The sequence below is a fragment of the Alosa sapidissima genome, assembly GCF_018492685.1.
Source record: "Alosa sapidissima isolate fAloSap1 chromosome 19 unlocalized genomic scaffold, fAloSap1.pri SUPER_19_unloc_1, whole genome shotgun sequence".
Taxonomy (NCBI): domain Eukaryota; kingdom Metazoa; phylum Chordata; class Actinopteri; order Clupeiformes; family Clupeidae; genus Alosa; species Alosa sapidissima.
Window position 1 is genome coordinate 84,672 of NW_024582117.1, and position 17,024 is coordinate 101,695.

The 17,024-nt window shown below is 45.6% G+C and overlaps 1 protein-coding gene across 2 annotated transcripts; it reads right to left on the reverse strand.

The window, feature by feature from the left end:
- Positions 1-450: 450 nt before the first annotated feature.
- On the reverse strand, positions 451-4,773 carry LOC121700822. Of its 2 annotated transcripts, none has more exons than XM_042084044.1 (5): positions 4,720-4,773; positions 4,113-4,228; positions 2,160-2,422; positions 1,917-2,065; positions 451-1,424 (listed from the first exon to the last, which is right to left on the reverse strand). In XM_042084044.1, the coding sequence occupies exons 2-5, from the start codon at positions 4,181-4,183 to the stop codon at positions 636-638; spliced, it is 1,272 nt and encodes a 423-aa protein (XP_041939978.1). In that variant the 5' UTR covers positions 4,184-4,228; positions 4,720-4,773; the 3' UTR covers positions 451-635. The 2 variants fall into 2 exon arrangements, with proteins under 2 accessions (XP_041939978.1, XP_041939977.1); XM_042084043.1 differs by lacking the exon at positions 4,720-4,773 and adding an exon at positions 4,405-4,685.
- Between the last annotated feature and the right edge of the window lie 12,251 nt (positions 4,774-17,024).

Here is a 17,024-nt window from a genome sequence, read left to right on the forward strand (position 1 = left end):
GGGGGAGCAACATTTGTTGTTACACTGAGCTCTGTGTTACAAGCAACTTGAAAGTTGTCTGCTGTTATGACTAAATGAAGGAACTTTATAAAAACCAAATGGATACATTCATTTACTACAGCCTATATAGTCACCCAGGCCACGTAGTATTTGATTTCAAAAGTAGCCTCATCCTGGTATTGCGCATTGCAGGCACATGCACGTGGAACTATGAATGAAAAACAATATTAAGCCTTTGCCTACAGCCATTTTTCTCCAATGTTTTTTGTTTGTTCATTGCCCTTAAGATTAACGTTGTAAATCTACATGAGAAGGAAAGTCTTCCTGTTAAAAAAACAAAAACATAAGCTATATGTCACACCCTAACAGCTAAGGCTCCGCCAATGGCTACGGTATCTAAGTCTAACCACAACCCAAAACCCTTTGTAAGACAAAACACAACACAACCGCTTAAATCAGAACAGGAGCTTTACTCATCCCTTTTTTTCCCCCCTCCACATTTACAGAATAATCACACGGTAAATCAACAATAAATTACACACAAATAGAACAAGAAAAAAAAAAAAAAAAAAAAAACACACCAATGAACGATATTAAAAAAGCACAACAGAACACATCAATAATGATACACAACTTCAGTCGGTCATCTCCTTGGCAAGGACCTCATCCAACCCATCCAGCACCTCGTCCTCGGTGGTACTCCCTCCTGCCGCATCAGCACACTTGGCACCGTCCTGCTCCACAGATGGCCCTGCTGGTGCAAACTTGCCAAAACGGACAACTGACCCATCTCTACTCACGGTGACCTCCACCTCCTCCAGCGCCATCACCGACTCCTCCAGCGCCGCGCCGTCGTGTCCACAGCTGGACAGGAAGTTGTCCCTCACGTACGCGAACACTGCCGAGTTGGTCAAGGCCATGGATCGCTCCTCCCCCTTCTGGCTAAGCACTATCACCATGCCAGAGTAGGTGATGATGTAGGCCATTGTGCGCTGCAGAAGGCCGCAGCGCTCGCAGCGGTGCGTGGAGCACCTGGCGACCAGGTTCTCCTGCCCCGCGTGGCACCTCGGGCACCTTGGCTTGGCCACAATCTTCACCCCCACCACCGCTCCGCAGACTACCTCCTCACCGCCGGCAGACGCGGGCCTCAGTACAGTGGGCCGACCCACCTCGGCGCAAGTAGTCACCTGTGTGGACGGGGTGGTGGTCACTACCGTCCGGTCTCCCTCCTTCCTCGTGGTGAGCGTGGTGAAACGGTAGGACCTCCCCTCCTGCACTGACAGGATGACTCTGTCCCACACCGTCAGTCCCGTCTGTCCCGTGGCGTCGCAGACCTCGAACACCTTCAGCTCTACCGGCGTCCCACGGACCGGCACAACCCTGTTGCCCGTGGCCTGCACCACCCTGAGTTCCATGGTGCCAACCTGTTGAAAAAGAAGACAGACACAAACAAAGGTGTCATTAGGGTTTGGTCTGCGTCTCTTGTCGAAACACTTTTCTTTGAAACAAAAATAACAATAATTACCAAAACAGTAACACCAGGGCTCCCAGTCTAAGTTAAAAGTAAGATTCCATGACTTTTCCCTGACAAAAAAAGCCCTGAATTTCCATGACTGGTTATATCATTAATTGTACAATATACCGACCAATGACTTCGAAGCAGACGTGCAGCATTCAAGAATCAAGCCAACAGTAAAGCGAATAACCAAACATACTCCCAATTCGGCAAGGAAATACTTGAATGAATTATATCTGGCAAGTACATTTTAAACTGCTACAACAAAATTCCCTGATATTCCATGACTTTTGCCCCAAAAATGATAAAATTCCCTGACTTCCCATGTCTGAAACAGACTTTCCAAAATGCCATGATATTCCAGAAGTTCCATGACCCGTGGGAACCCTGTAACACTCACTCTTTGCATCGGACCCAGGGCAAGCACTTGGGCCACGGTCAGCTGGTCAACATCAGGCGGCGTCCTCCTGGGAAAGTCCAGGTCGTCAAGCACACCCACGCTGCTGGCACTTGAGAGGAGGACGTCATATCCACCAGGGTTGCCAAAGCCTGTGGAAACAACATGAAAAGAGATGCAACCTGACCATAACGCGGTGCTCAGCCCGTTGAAAAACAACCACGTGAAGGCCAGACAGATACGTACTGATGCTCTTCCGCGCGCGTGACAGCCGCACCGCCTGGCTGTTATCGGACGCCTGGATGAACTCGCTCCTCTTCTCCAGCGCAAAACAGACCACCCTGTTGAACTCCTCCCTGCCGGTCTGGAGGGTGGCCTCAAAGTAACGCACGTTCTGCCGCGACGTCTTCACAGGCGACACGGCGTGCACGTGGCCAACCACGGTCTCCTCTTCGACCTTGGTCTTTTTTGCGGGGCTGGCCATGATTATTGGGCGGTTCGTCTGCAACCTTTTAACAAGACATAACCACAAATCAGCTTTGAAACATTGTTTCTATCTCTGCTGACAAACACCAGACACCAACCAAAAGAAACTTAGCTGTAGCAAATGTCCCTCTCAAGCTGATTGCTTCCTCTACCTTCAGATAGATTAGACTCTCAGTAGCATACAGACATCACACAGAACATGCACTTACAGTACACAAAGTAATATACATAAGAAAACTCCACTGTACAATAGAAACAGTAGGAGATAAACGTGATACTAAAATACTAAATATACTATAAAAACTAAATCAAGTATCAACATAGTGTGCTTAAGGATGAGCAAGCATCTAGCTTTCTTCCTTTCTTTCCGACATGGCTGGTACGACTAATTGTGGTTTAGACATTGTTAGGAACCAATTCCCAAAGGCACCCGTTGATCCACCATGGGAGACTATGGCAGCTGATTGGGGACAATCCCATTAGTTAATTCACCCAAGTTTCATATCGATCTCTCAAACGCTCTAGCGCCACCAACTAGCTTTCACGCAATTAACTTTTGCCGTTATCAGTCAACATAAATTGATCCAGCCATGGGGAAATCCCAATACTATGCCTTCAAAACGTACCGACATAACCTCATGACTAATAAACATGTTTCATCATGAAGTCAGAAACAAGAGTCAGAAACAAGAAGGTTCCAATTTCATGAAACAATTGTCAAAACAGGGTTACATTTATATCTTACTCGATATCCATTAAATGCAGCCATTTCAGCGAAGGTAATCTATCCGAACCCAGCAGAAATACTGTTGTACAACAGGCCGTTTGCCACCTGCATATATACCATGCAGATAATAATCATGTATGCCCGTCAAGTGCAACATGTGTGTCGCCTGCGTGAGCTTTCGCAGTAGCCCTCAAACTTCACAAGTCTTTTAGCCATAGCCTACTATCCATAGCTATGATTTAGCCGCATGTCACATTCCACCCTCGCATTTGAATTCTTGCTGCCAAACCTGACCAATAACCTAGGCTACATCCTCTGTTTAGGATTAATTAAATAACGATATTTGTTAAGAATCGCATCAACTCATGCGAGTTCGCCCCCTAGCTAGGAACACTTCCAGGAGTCTGCCTCTGACTTAGGATAGCATGCTAACAACGTCAACTTGCATTCCTAACAATTCTCAAAAAAACAGACCGGACTCCAAAACTCAACCACCTTTACAGTGTTCCACGTTTCTAACACATATTTATTCAAGAAACAAAGGTGAGCTCAATTATCATAATGTCAATTGCTAACAATCATCCGACAGTGGGGAAACACGTGCCTGGCACCGTTAGCCTGCAGCATGGCGTGAAGCATCTTCACAGCTAGCCGTGTAACTTCATTCGACGATACAACGTATTTCATGGCATAACGTTCAATTCTCAACACACTGCCCGCTTCAACCTGATAACATTTTAATGCATTAACGTTACTAATGCACACTTACACAATCGCTTCTACCTTTTTTGCCTGTCTAACTGTAGAGTTTATCGTTCATAACCTGACACTAACACGTTCACAAATGTAAATAAACTAAATCCCCAGATGCACATCAGTTAAACATCTTTTCATATTTTCGTGTGTTTATTCTGTTACAAATGGCTCAAAACCAAATATGCAGACATATCAATTAGTTTTCCCTACAGATTTCATACACGTCTTACCTCTGATCATCCGTCCGCGAAAAGAAAGACGGTGCGTGGTCGTAGTCTAACTGATGGATGTCACTTGACATAATAAAAGTCCCTAAACTTTTTCCACTTCATCTGTTAATGGAAATCTGACAGCAAAATATTCAAAATATAACCAAATGTACAATCCACACAATGGATTAAATGCAATGACTGAAAATGAATAACTCAGTTGCCACCTAAATAAAACCACCACATTTTACATTAGGCTCCTATTCTTTAGAACAGTGTTTTTCAACCTTTTTTGAGCCATGGTAGGACCTACATTTTTTTTTTTATCTTAAACCAAATCCTGCGGCGCACCACCAACCAAAAATGTAACAGAATTACACAGCTGTGGCCTAATATAGTAGGCCTAAAAATAATGACAAAAAGTCTCATTTGTTTACAGTTCAGTTCAGAGTCTGTATTTTTTCTTTTCAAGGAGGCCTATTTATTTATGTTTAGCCTATTGATTTGCTGTTTTAAGCCCTATGTCTTTTCACCCATATTAGAAAGCTAGATACTGTCCGTCCAGCTCTAGCCTATTAAGTGGCATAGGCTACGTGAACGCGGCCGTCATATTGCTGGAAGCAAGCACCTGCACGCTCTGGGCAACACTAGCTGACAATCAGAGACACCTGTCTGATTTCCAATCAGAGACACCTGTTTCTCCATTGGCCTCCACTAATTGTTGCCCCCCTGATGGCATCGCTATTTACGTATGTTCTGGACCCAATGCGTTATCTAGCTTACCAATATCTATTTCATCGCCAGTTCTCGTGCGCATCACTTGATTAACAAGGTCTCTCTCTCAAGGTTGACTCACTGTGGTCATTAAAGATCCCATGGCACTTATCGTAAAGAGTAGGGGGTTCCCCAGTGTCCTGGCTAAATTCCCAACCTGGCTCATTCAATCTGGCCTCCTAATCATCCCCCACTGTAATTGGCTCATTCACTCCCTCACTCTCCACCTCAAGCTGGTGTGTGGTGAGCGTTCTGGCGCATAATGGCTGCCGTGCATCACCCAGGTGGGTGCTACACATAGGTGGTGGTTACTAGTGAATTCCCCCTTCCATGTGTTGTAAAGCGACCTTGGGTACCATGAAAGGCGCTATATAAGTCCAAGGTATTATTATTATTGATTAACAAGGTCATTATTGCGCTATTACTGTCACCCACAGACATGAAAGAGTATTTATTTAGCAAATCACTACATTGCAGGCACAGATGCTCAACAATGGCATATCCTAGCCTACTATTTGCAATAACTAAAGTTTTTGAACCAATTACATGAAATTGGACAATTTCCCACGGCACACCTGATGATCTCTCACGGCACACTGGTGTGCCACAGAACACTGGTTGAAAATCACTGCTTTAGAACATAGGCCTACTGAAAGTTTTTAGCCTATATGGACCCAAAACAAATGTAGACAATGTCCACACAGAACACAAAACACTTTTTATGTGAAGGTTCAGCCCTGTTGATCCCGTCTGCTGAGTTCTATCTTGTCGCCGTGGCTACTCCGGCCTATTCTGCTTGGCCCCCTCATTGCTGCTTGCAGCTATATTTATTATTGGGGGCCAAGCAGCGAAGCTGCGAGGACCTCATTGTGTTTCTATGTTTTCTTCCCTATTATTATTATTATTCCGCCATGGAAGTCTATGGCAGCCCATAGAACCGTCTGGTGAAAAGTTTTGAAATTTGGCACACTGATTAGGGACAGTCCCATGATTAATGTCACTAAGTTTCATGATGGCACCTAGAGCACTCTAGCGCCACCAATAGGCCAAAGTTGGACGTGCGTTCATGCACGTAACTTTTGACCTGTATGGCCGATTGTCAAAAATGAGGTATCGATGGAATCCTTGGACCAAGCCGAGTTCAATGCACCCTATGACGTCATTTTCCGCCATGATGGATTTTCCGCCATATTGGATTTTAGTGAAAGTGAAACTAAAACTTCACAGGTCACAAATTTTGTCCGATCGTCACCAAACTTGACACACATGCTCTTCAGACCAAGCCGCACAAAAGTTATTCCTTTTCGTCTTCAGAACTAAAACCGTTCGCGCGTAACAGCCAATCGAAATTTGCGGCGAAGCCGCCAAACAGGAAGTGAGCTCATATCTCAGCAACCCATTCATCTATCATAACCAAACTTAGTCCATGGACTCAGGACCCAATCAGGGGGATGCTCAAGAAATCTGGTGACCTTTGACCTCTAGGGGGCGCTGTAATTAAGAAACATGCCTTTTGGCCTGTAGCAGCAGTTGTGCTTAGAATTAAAACCCATTAGTGGTGTCTGGTACTACTGTTGAAGGTCCTTAGGCCGACCCAAGCCAACTTGTGATGTCATCGTAATTGATTCGGCCGCCATATTGGATTAAATCAAAAACACAAAAAAGTTTTGGCAGGTCACAAATTTCATCTGTTCCTCACCAAAATTGGCAGATACCATCTTCAGACCATGCCTGATGAGTGCATTGCTTTCTGGAACAATTGACAGAAGCTTTGGCCTGTACCAGCCAATCAAAATATGCGGCGAAGCCGCCAAACAGGAAGTGATTTCATATCTCAGGAACGCTTTCATGTATCAAAACCAAATTTAGTACATGTACCTCAGACCCCATCGGGAGGACGCTCAAGAAATTTGGTGACATTTGACCTCTAGGGGGCACCGTAATTGACAAAAATGCATTTTGGCCAGTAGTTGCTGATGCACATTATTTTGCAATGGAAGTCAATGGCAGCCCATAGAACCGTCTGGTAAAAAGTTATACAATTTTGCACACTAATTGGGGACAGTCCAATAATTCATTTCACCAAGTTTCATGCCGGCACCTCAAGCGCTCTAGCGCCACCAACAGGCCAAAGTTGGACTTGTGTTTACGGACGTAACTTTTGACCTGTTGACCCGAATGGCAAAATGAGGTATCATTGGAATCCTTGGGCCAAGCCGAGTTCAACACACCCTATGACGTCAATTGTTGACCTCTATGTTTAAATCACGGCAAGTGTGATCATATCTCAGTCAATCTTTTATTTTTGATGTGAAACTGATGACAGCGAGTTCCATCCAGTTAATTCTAATGCGTGCGTGCAAGGGTGGGGCGGGATGGGCAGGGGCGGTTGTGGCGGTGGGCTGGCTGGGGGAGGGGGCGGCGACACTCAGCCCTGGTTCAGCCCCACAAAATCAGTTATGTTTTGATGTGAAACTTGACCTTGTAACTCAGCCAATCTTGGGTTGTATGGCATGGAACTTGCTGTGACTGCTTAAGGCTATATGTCTGATGCAACGGCATTGACTTACATGGCAAATCTGGCCTGCTGATCTCACTGCTTGGCCCCCTCATTGCTGCTTGCAGCTATATTTGGGGGCCAAGCAGCGAAGCTGCGAAGGCACCCATTGTTTTTCTATTTGTTCTTATTATTATTGGGGGCCAAGCAGCGAAGCTGCGAAGCCCCATTGTTTTTCTATGATTTCTTATTGGGGGCCAAGCAGCGAAGCTGCGAAGCCCCATTGTTTTTCTATGATTTCTTATTATTGGGGGCCAAGCAGCGAAGCTGCGAGGCAACCATTGTGTTTCTATTTGTTCTTATTATTATTGGGGGCCAAGCAGCGAAGCTGCGAAGGCACCCATTGTGTTTGTTAGTTTTCTTATTATTATTATTATTATTATTATTATTACGCTTCCGTCATTGAAGTCAATGGCAGCCCATAGAACCGTCTGGTGAAAAGTTCTGAAATTTGGCACACTGATTGGGGACAGTCTCATGATTAATTTCACCAAGTTTCATACCGGCACCTTGAGCGCTCTAGCGCCACCAACAGGCCAAAGTTGGATGTGCGTTCACGCACGTAACGTTTGACCCGTTGATCCGATTGTCAAAAATTAGGTATTGTTAGAATCCTTGGACCAAGCCGAGTTCAACGCACCCTATGACGTCAATTTCCGCCATGATGGATTTTCCGCCATTTTGGATTTCATCAAAAACACTAAAAAGTCTTCAAAGGTCCCAAATTTTGTCCGATCGACACCAAATCTGACACACTTGATCTTCAGACCAAGCCTCACAAAAGTTATTCATTTTCGTCTTCGGAACTCAAACCGTTCGCCCGTAACAGCCAATCGAAATATGCGGCGAAGCCGCCAAACAGGAAGTGAGCTCATATCTCAGCAACCCATTCATCTATCATAACCAATCTTAGTACATGGACTCAGGACCCAATCAGGGGGACGCTCAAGAAATCTGGTGACCTTTGACCTCTAGGGGGCGCTGTAATTAAGAAACATGCCTTTTGGCCTGTAGCTGCTGTTGTGCTTAGAATTAAAACGCACTAGTGGTGTCTGGTAATACTGTTGGAGGTCCTTAGGCCGACCCAAGCCGACTTGTGATGTCATCGTAATTGATTCGGCCGCCATATTGGATTTAATCAAAAACACGTACACGTTTTTGCAGGTCACAAATTTCAGCGGATCCTCACCAAAATTGGCAGAGACCATCTACAGACCATGCCTGATGAGTGCATTGCTTTCTGGAACAATTGACAGAAGCATTGACCTGTACCAGCCAATCGAAATTTGCGGCGAAGCCGCCAAACAGGAAGTGATTTCATATCTCAGCAACGCTTTCATGTATCAAAACCAAACTTAGTACATGTACCTCAGACCACATCGGGAGGACGCTCAAGAAATTTGGTGACATTTGACCTCTAGGGGGCACCGTAATTGACAAAAATGCATTTTGGCCAGTAGTTGCCGATGCGCATTATTTTGCAATGGAAGTCAATGGCAGCCCATAGAACCGTCTGGTAAAAAGTTATACAATTTTGCACACTAATTGGGGACAGTCCAATAATTCATTTCACCAAGTTTCATGCCGGCACCTCAAGCGCTCTAGCGCCACCAACAGGCCAAAGTTGGACTTGTGTTCACGGACGTAACTTTTGACCTGTTGACCCGAATGGCAAAATGAGGTATCATTGGAATCCTTGGGCCAAGCCGAGTTCACACCCCCACACACCCTATGACGTCAATTTTTGACCTCTGTGTTTAAATCACAGCAAGTGTGATCATATCTCAGTCAATCTTTTAGTTTTTGATGTGAAACTGATGACAGCAAGTTCCATCTAGTTCATTCTAATGTGTGCTTGCAAGGGTGGGGCGGGGTGGGATGGGCAGGGGCGGTTGCGGCGGTGGGCTGGCTGGGGGAGGGGGCGGCGACACTCAGCCCTGGTTCAGCCCCACAAAATCAGTTATGTTTTGATGTGAAACTTGACCTTGTAACTCAGCCAATCTTGGGTTGTATGGCATGGAACTTGCTGTGACTGCTTAAGGCTATATGTCTGATGCAACGGCATTGACTTACATGGTTAATCTGGCCTGCTGATCTCACTGCTTGGCCCCCTCATTGCTGCTTGCAGCTATATTTGGGGGCCAAGCAGCGAAGCTGCGAAGGCACCCATTGTGTTTCTATGATTTCTTATTATTATTATTTAACATCTTTCTTCCGCCATGGGAGTCTATGGCAGCCCATAGAACCGTCTGGTAAAAAGTTGTGAAATTTGGCACATTGATTGGGGACAGGCCAATAATTAATTGCACCAAGTTTCATGCCGGCACCTCCAGCGCTCTAGCGCCACCAACAGGCCAAAGTTGGACGTGCGTTCACGCACGTAACTTTTGACCTGTTGATCCGATTTTGAAAAATGATGTACCGTTGGAATCCTTGGACCAAGCCGAGTTCAACGCACCCTATGACGTCATTTTCCGCCATGATGGATTTTCCGCCATTTTGGATTTAATCAAAATCTCTTAAAACGTATCAGAGGTCACAAATTTTGTCCGAATGACACCAAACTTAAAAGATATCATCTACAGACCATGCCTCATTAATGCATTGCTTTTTGTCTTCGGAACTAAAACCGTTCGCGCGTAACAGCCAATCGAAATTTGCGGCGAAGCCGCCAAACAGGAAGTGAGCTCATATCTCAGCAACTCATTGATCTATCATAACCAAACTTAGTCCATGGACTCAGGACCCAATCAGGGGGACGCTCAAGAAATTTGGTGACCTTTGACCTCTAGGGGGCGCTGTAATTAAGAAACATGCCTTTTGGCCTGTAGCAGCAGTTGTGCTTAGAATTGAAACCCACTAGTGGTGTCTGCTACTACTGTTGGAGGTCCTTAGGCCGACCCAAGCCAACTTGTGATGTCATCGTAATTGATTCGGCCGCCATATTGGATTAAATCAAAAACACAAAAAAGTTTTGGCAGGTCACAAATTTCATCTGTTCCTCACCAAAATTGGCAGAGACCATCTTCAGACCATGCTTGATGAGTGCATTGCTTTCTGGAACAATTTACAGAAGCTTTGGCCTGTACCAGCCAATCAAAATTTGCGGCGAAGCCGCCAAACAGGAAGTGATGTCATATCTCAGCAACGCTTTCATGTATCAAAACCAAACTTAGTACATGTACCTGAGACCACATCGGGAGGACGCTCAAGAAATTTGGTGACATTTGACCTCTAGGGGGCTCCGTAATTGACAAAAATGCATTTTGGCCAGTAGTTGCTGATGCGCATTATTTTGCAATGGAAGTCAATGGCAGCCCATAGAACCGTCTGGTAAAAAGTTATACAATTTGGCACACTAATTGGGGACAGTCCAATAATTCATTTCACCAAGTTTCATGCCGGCACCTCAAGCGCTCTAGCGCCACCAATAGGCCAAAGTTGGACTTGTGTTCACGGACGTAACTTTTGACCTGTTGACTCGAATGGCAAAATGAGGTATCATTGGAATCCTTGGGCCAAGCCGAGTTCAACACACCCTATGACGTCAATTTTTGACCTCTGTGTTTAAATCACAGCAAGTGTGATCATATCTCAGTCAATCTTTTATTTTTGATGTGAAACTGATGACAGCAAGTTCCATCTAGTTCATTCTAATGTGTGCGTGCAAGGGTGGGACGGGGTGGGATGGGCAGGGGTGGTTGCGGCGGTGGGCTGGCTGGGGGAGGGGGCGGCGACACTCAGCCCTGGTTCAGCCCCACAAAATCAGTTATGTTTTGATGTGAAACTTGACCTTGTAACTCAGCCAATCTTGGGTTGTATGGCATGGAACTTGCTGTGACTGCTTAAGGCTATATGTCTGATGCAACAGCATTGACTTACATGGCAAATCTGGCCTGCTGATCTCACTGCTTGGCCCCCTCATTGCTGCTTGCAGCTATATTTATTATTATTCCTCTGCCATTGAAGTCTATGGCAGCCCATAGAACCGTCTGGTAAAAAGTTGTGAAATTTGGCACACTGATTGGGGACAGTCTCATGATTAATTTCACCAAGTTTCATGTTGGCACCTTGACCGCTCTAGCGCCACCAACAGGCCAAAGTTTGACTTGCGTTCACGCACGTAACTTTTGACCCGTATGGCCGATTGTCAAAAATGAGGTACCGTTGGAATCCTTGGACCAAGCCGAGTTCAACGCACCCTATGACGTCATTTTCCGCCATGATGGATTTTCCGCCATTTTGGATTTAAGTGAAAGTGAAACTAATTTTTCACAGGTCACAAATTTTGTCCGATCGTCACCAAACTTGACACACATGATCTTCAGACCATGCCTCATTAATGCATTGTTTTTTGTCTTCGGAACTAAAACCGTTCGCCCGTAACAACCAATCGAAATATGCGGCGAAGCCGCCAAACAGGAAGTGAGCTCATATCTCAGCAACCCTTTCATCTATCATAACCAAACTAAGTACATGGACTCAGGACCCAATCAGAGGGACGCTCAAGAAATTTGGTGACCTTTGACCTCTAGGGGGCGCTGTAATTAAGAAACATGCCTTTTGGCCTGTAGCTGCAGTTGTGTTTAGAATTAAAATGCACTAGTGGTGTCTGTTAATATTGTTGGAGGTCCTTAGGCCGACCCAAGCCGACTTGTGATGTCATCGTAATTGATTCGGCCGCCATATTGGATTTAATCAAAAACACGTACAAGTTTTCGCAGGTCACAAATTTCATCTGTTCTTCACCAAAATTGGTAGAGACCATCTTCAGACCATGCCTGATGAGTGCATTGCTTTCTGGAACAATTGACAGAAGCATTGACCTGTACCAGCCAATCGAAATTTGCGGCGAAGCCGCCAAACAGGAAGTGATTTCATATCTCAGCAACGCTTTCATGTATCAAAACCAAACTTAGTTCATGTACCTCAGACCCCATCGGGAGGACGCTCAAGAAATTTGGTGACATTTGACCTCTAGGGGGCTCCGTAATTGACAAAAATGCATTTTGGCCAGTAGTTGCTGATGCGCATTATTTTGCAATGGAAGTCAATGGCAGCCCATAGAACCGTCTGGTAAAAAGTTATACAATTTTGCACACTAATTGGGGACAGTCCAATAATTCATTTCACCAAGTTTCATGCCGGCACCTCAAGCGCTCTAGCGCCACCAACAGGCCAAAGTTGGACTTGTGTTTACGGACGTAACTTTTGACCTGTTGACCCGAATGGCAAAATGAGGTATCATTGGAATCCTTGGGCCAAGCCGAGTTCAACACACCCTATGACGTCAATTGTTGACCTCTATGTTTAAATCACAGCAAGTGTGATCATATCTCAGTCAATCTTTTATTTTTGATGTGAAACTGATGACAGCGAGTTCCATCCAGTTAATTCTAATGCGTGCGTGCAAGGGTGGGGCGGGGTGGGACGGGCAGGGGCGGTTGCGGCGGTGGGCTGGCTGGGGGAGGGGGCGGCGACACTCAGCCCTGGTTCAGCCACACAAAATCAGTTATGTTTTGATGTGAAACTTGACCTTGTAACTCAGCCAATCTTGGGTTGTTTGACATGGAACTTGTTGTGACTGCTTAATGCTATATGCCTGATGCCACGGCATTGAGTTGCATGCCAAATCTGGACTTCTGGACTGCTGAACTGCCTGCTTGGCCCCCTCATTGCTGCTTGCAGCTATATTTGGGGGCCAAGCAGCGAAGCTGCGAAGGCACCCATTGTGTTTCTATCTTTGGGGGCCAAGCAGCGAAGCTGCGAAGGCACCCATTGTGTTTCTATGTTTTCTTATTGGGGGCCAAGCAGCGAAGCTGCGAGGCAACCATTGTGTTTGTTAGTTTTCTTATTATTATTATTATTCCGCCATGGAAGTCTATGGCAGCCCATAGAACCGTCTGGCAAAAAGTTGTGAAATTTGGCACACTGATTGGAGACAGTCCAATGATTCATGTCACCAAGTTTCATGTCGGCACCTCCCGCGCTCTAGCGCCACCAACAGGCCAAAGTTGGACTTGCGTTCACGCACGTAACTTCTGACCCGTTGACCCGATTGTCAAAAATGAGGTACCGTTGGAATCCTTGGACCAAGCCGAGTTCAACGCACCCTATGACGTCATTTTCCGCCATGATGGATTTTCCGCCATTTTGGATTTCATCAAAATCACTTAAAACGTATCAGAGGTCACACATTTTGTCCGATCGACACCAAACTTCATATATATCATCTACAGACCATGCCTCATTAATGCATTGCTTTTTGTCTTCGGAACTAAAACCGTTCGCGCGTAACAGCCAATCGAAATTTGCGGCGAAGCCGCCAAACAGGAAGTGAGCTCATATCTCAGCAACCCATTGATCTATCATAACCAAACTTAGTCCATGGACTCAGGACCCAATCAGGGGGACGCTCAAGAAATTTGGTGACCTTTGACCTCTAGGGGGCGCTGTAATTAAGAAACATGCCTTTTGGCCTGTAGCTGCAGTTGTGTTTAGAATTAAAATGCACTAGTGGTGTCTGTTAATACTGTTGGAGGTCCTTAGGCCGACCCAAGCCAACTTGTGATGTCATCGTAATTGATTCGGCCGCCATATTGGATTTAATCAAAAACACGTACAAGTTTTCGCAGGTCACAAATTTCATCTGTTCTTCACCAAAATTGGTAGAGACTATCTTCAGACCATGCCTGATGAGTGCATTGCTTTCTGGAACAATTGACAGAAGCATTGACCTGTACCAGCCAATCGAAATTTGCGGCGAAGCCGCCAAACAGGAAGTGATTTCATATCTCAGCAACGCTTTCATGTATCAAAACCAAATTTAATACATGTACCTCAGACCCCATCGGGATGACGCTCAAGAAATTTGGTGACATTTGACCTCTAGGGGGCACCGTAATTGACAAAAATGCATTTTGGCCAGTAGTTGCTGATGCGCATTATTTTGCAATGGAAGTCAATGGCAGCCCATAGAACCGTCTGGTAAAAAGTTATACAATTTTGCACACTAATTGGGGACAGTCCAATAATTCATTTCACCAAGTTTCATGCCGGCACCTCAAGCGCTCTAGCGCCACCAACAGGCCAAAGTTGGACTTGTGTTTACGGACGTAACTTTTGACCTGTTGACCCGAATGGCAAAATGAGGTATCATTGGAATCCTTGGGCCAAGCCGAGGTCAACACACCCTATGACGTCAATTGTTGACCTCTATGTTTAAATCACAGCAAGTGTGATCATATCTCAGTCAATCTTTTATTTTTGATGTGAAACTGATGACAGCAAGTTCCATCTACTGTAGTTCATTCTAATGTGTGCATGCAAGGGTGGGACTGGGTGGGATGGGCAGGGGCGGTTGCGGCGGTGGGCTGGCTGGGGGAGGGGGCGGCGACACTCAGCCCTGGATCAGCCCCACAAAATCAGTTATGTTTTGATGTGAAACTTGACCTTGTAACTCAGCCAATCTTGGGTTGTATGGCATGGAACTTGCTGTGACTGCTTAAGGCTATATGTCTGATGCAACGGCATTGACTTACATGGTTAATCTGGCCTGCTGATCTCACTGCTTGGCCCCCTCATTGCTGCTTGCAGCTATATTTATTATTATTATTCCGCCATTGAAGTCAATGGCAGCCCATAGAACCGTCTGGTGAAAAGTTGTGAAATTTGGCACACTGATTAGGGATAGTCCCATAATTAATTTCACCAAGTTTCATACCGGCACCTTGAGCGCTCTAGCGCCACCAACAGGCCAAAGTTGGACTTGCGTTCACGCACGTAACTTCTGACCTGTTGACCCGATTGTCAAAAATGAGGAATCGTTGGAATCCTTGGACCAAGCCGAGTTCAACGCACCCTATGACGTCATTTTCCGCCATGATGGATTTTCCGCCATATTGGATTTTAGTGAAAGTGAAACTAAAACTTCACAGGTCACAAATTTTGTCCGATCGTCACCAAACTTGACACACATGCTCTTCAGACCAAGCCGCACAAAAGTTATTCTTTTTCGTCTTCGGAACTAAAACCGTTCGCGCGTAACAGCCAATCGAAATTTGCGGCGAAGCCGCCAAACAGGAAGTGAGCTCATATCTCAGCAACCCATTGATCTATCATAACCAAACTAAGTCCATGGACTCAGGACCCAATCAGGGGGACACTCAAGAAATTTGGTGACCTTTGACCTCTAGGGGGCGCTGTAATTAAGAAACATGCCTTTTGGCCTGTAGCTGCAGTTGTGCTTAGAATTGAAACCCACTAGTGGTGTCTGGTACTACTGTTGAAGGTCCTTAGGCCGACCCAAGCCAACTTGTGATGTCATCGTAATTGATTCGGCCGCCATATTGGATTTAATCAAAAACACGTACACGTTTTTGCAGGTCACAAATTTCAGCGGATCCTCACCAAAATTGGCAGAGACCATCTACAGACCATGCCTGATGAGTGCATTGCTTTCTGGAACAATTGACAGAGGCATTGGCCTGTACCAGCCAATCAAAATTTGCGGCGAAGCCGCCAAACAGGAAGTGATGTCATATCTCAGCAACACTTTCATGTATCAAAACCAAACTTAGTACATGTACCTCAGACCACATCGGGAGGACGCTCAAGAAATTTGGTGACATTTGACCTCTAGGGGGCTCCGTAATTGACAAAAATGCATTTTGGCCAGTAGTTGCTGATGCGCATTATTTTGCAATGGAAGTCAATGGCAGCCCATAGAACCGTCTGGTAAAAAGTTATACAATTTGGCACACTAATTGGGGACAGTCCAATAATTCATTTCACCAAGTTTCATGCCGGCACCTCAAGCGCTCTAGCGCCACCAACAGGCCAAAGTTGGACTTGTGTTCACGGACGTAACTTTTGACCTGTTGACCCGAATGGCAAAATGAGGTATCATTGGAATCCTTGGGCCAAGCCGAGTTCAACACACCCTATGACGTCAATTTTTGACCTCTGTGTTTAAATCACAGCAAGTGTGATCATATCTCAGTCAATCTTTTATTTTTGATGTGAAACTGATGACAGCAAGTTCCATCCAGTTCATTCTAATGTGTGCGTGCAAGGGTGGGACGGGGTGGGACGGGCAGGGGCGGTTGCGGCGGTGGGCTGGCTGGGGGAGGGGGCGGCGACACTCAGCCCTGGTTCAGCCACACAAAATCAGTTATGTTTTGATGTGAAACTTGACCTTGTAACTCAGCCAATCTTGGGTTGTTTGACATGGAACTTGTTGTGACTGCTTAATGCTATATGCCTGATGCCACGGCATTGAGTTGCATGGCAAATCTGGACTTCTGGACTGCTGAACTGCCTGCTTGGCCCCCTCATTGCTGCTTGCAGCTATATTTGGGGGCCAAGCAGCGAAGCTGCGAAGCCCCATTGTTTTTCTATGATTTCTTATTATTATTATTATTATTTAACATCTTTCTTCCGCCATGGGAGTCTATGGCAGCCCATAGAACCGTCTGGTAAAAAGTTGTGAAATTTGGCACACTGATTGGGGACAGGCCAATAATTAATTGCACCAAGTTTCATGCCGGCACCTCCAGCGCTCTAGCGCCACCAACAGGCCAAAGTTGGACGTGCGTTCACGC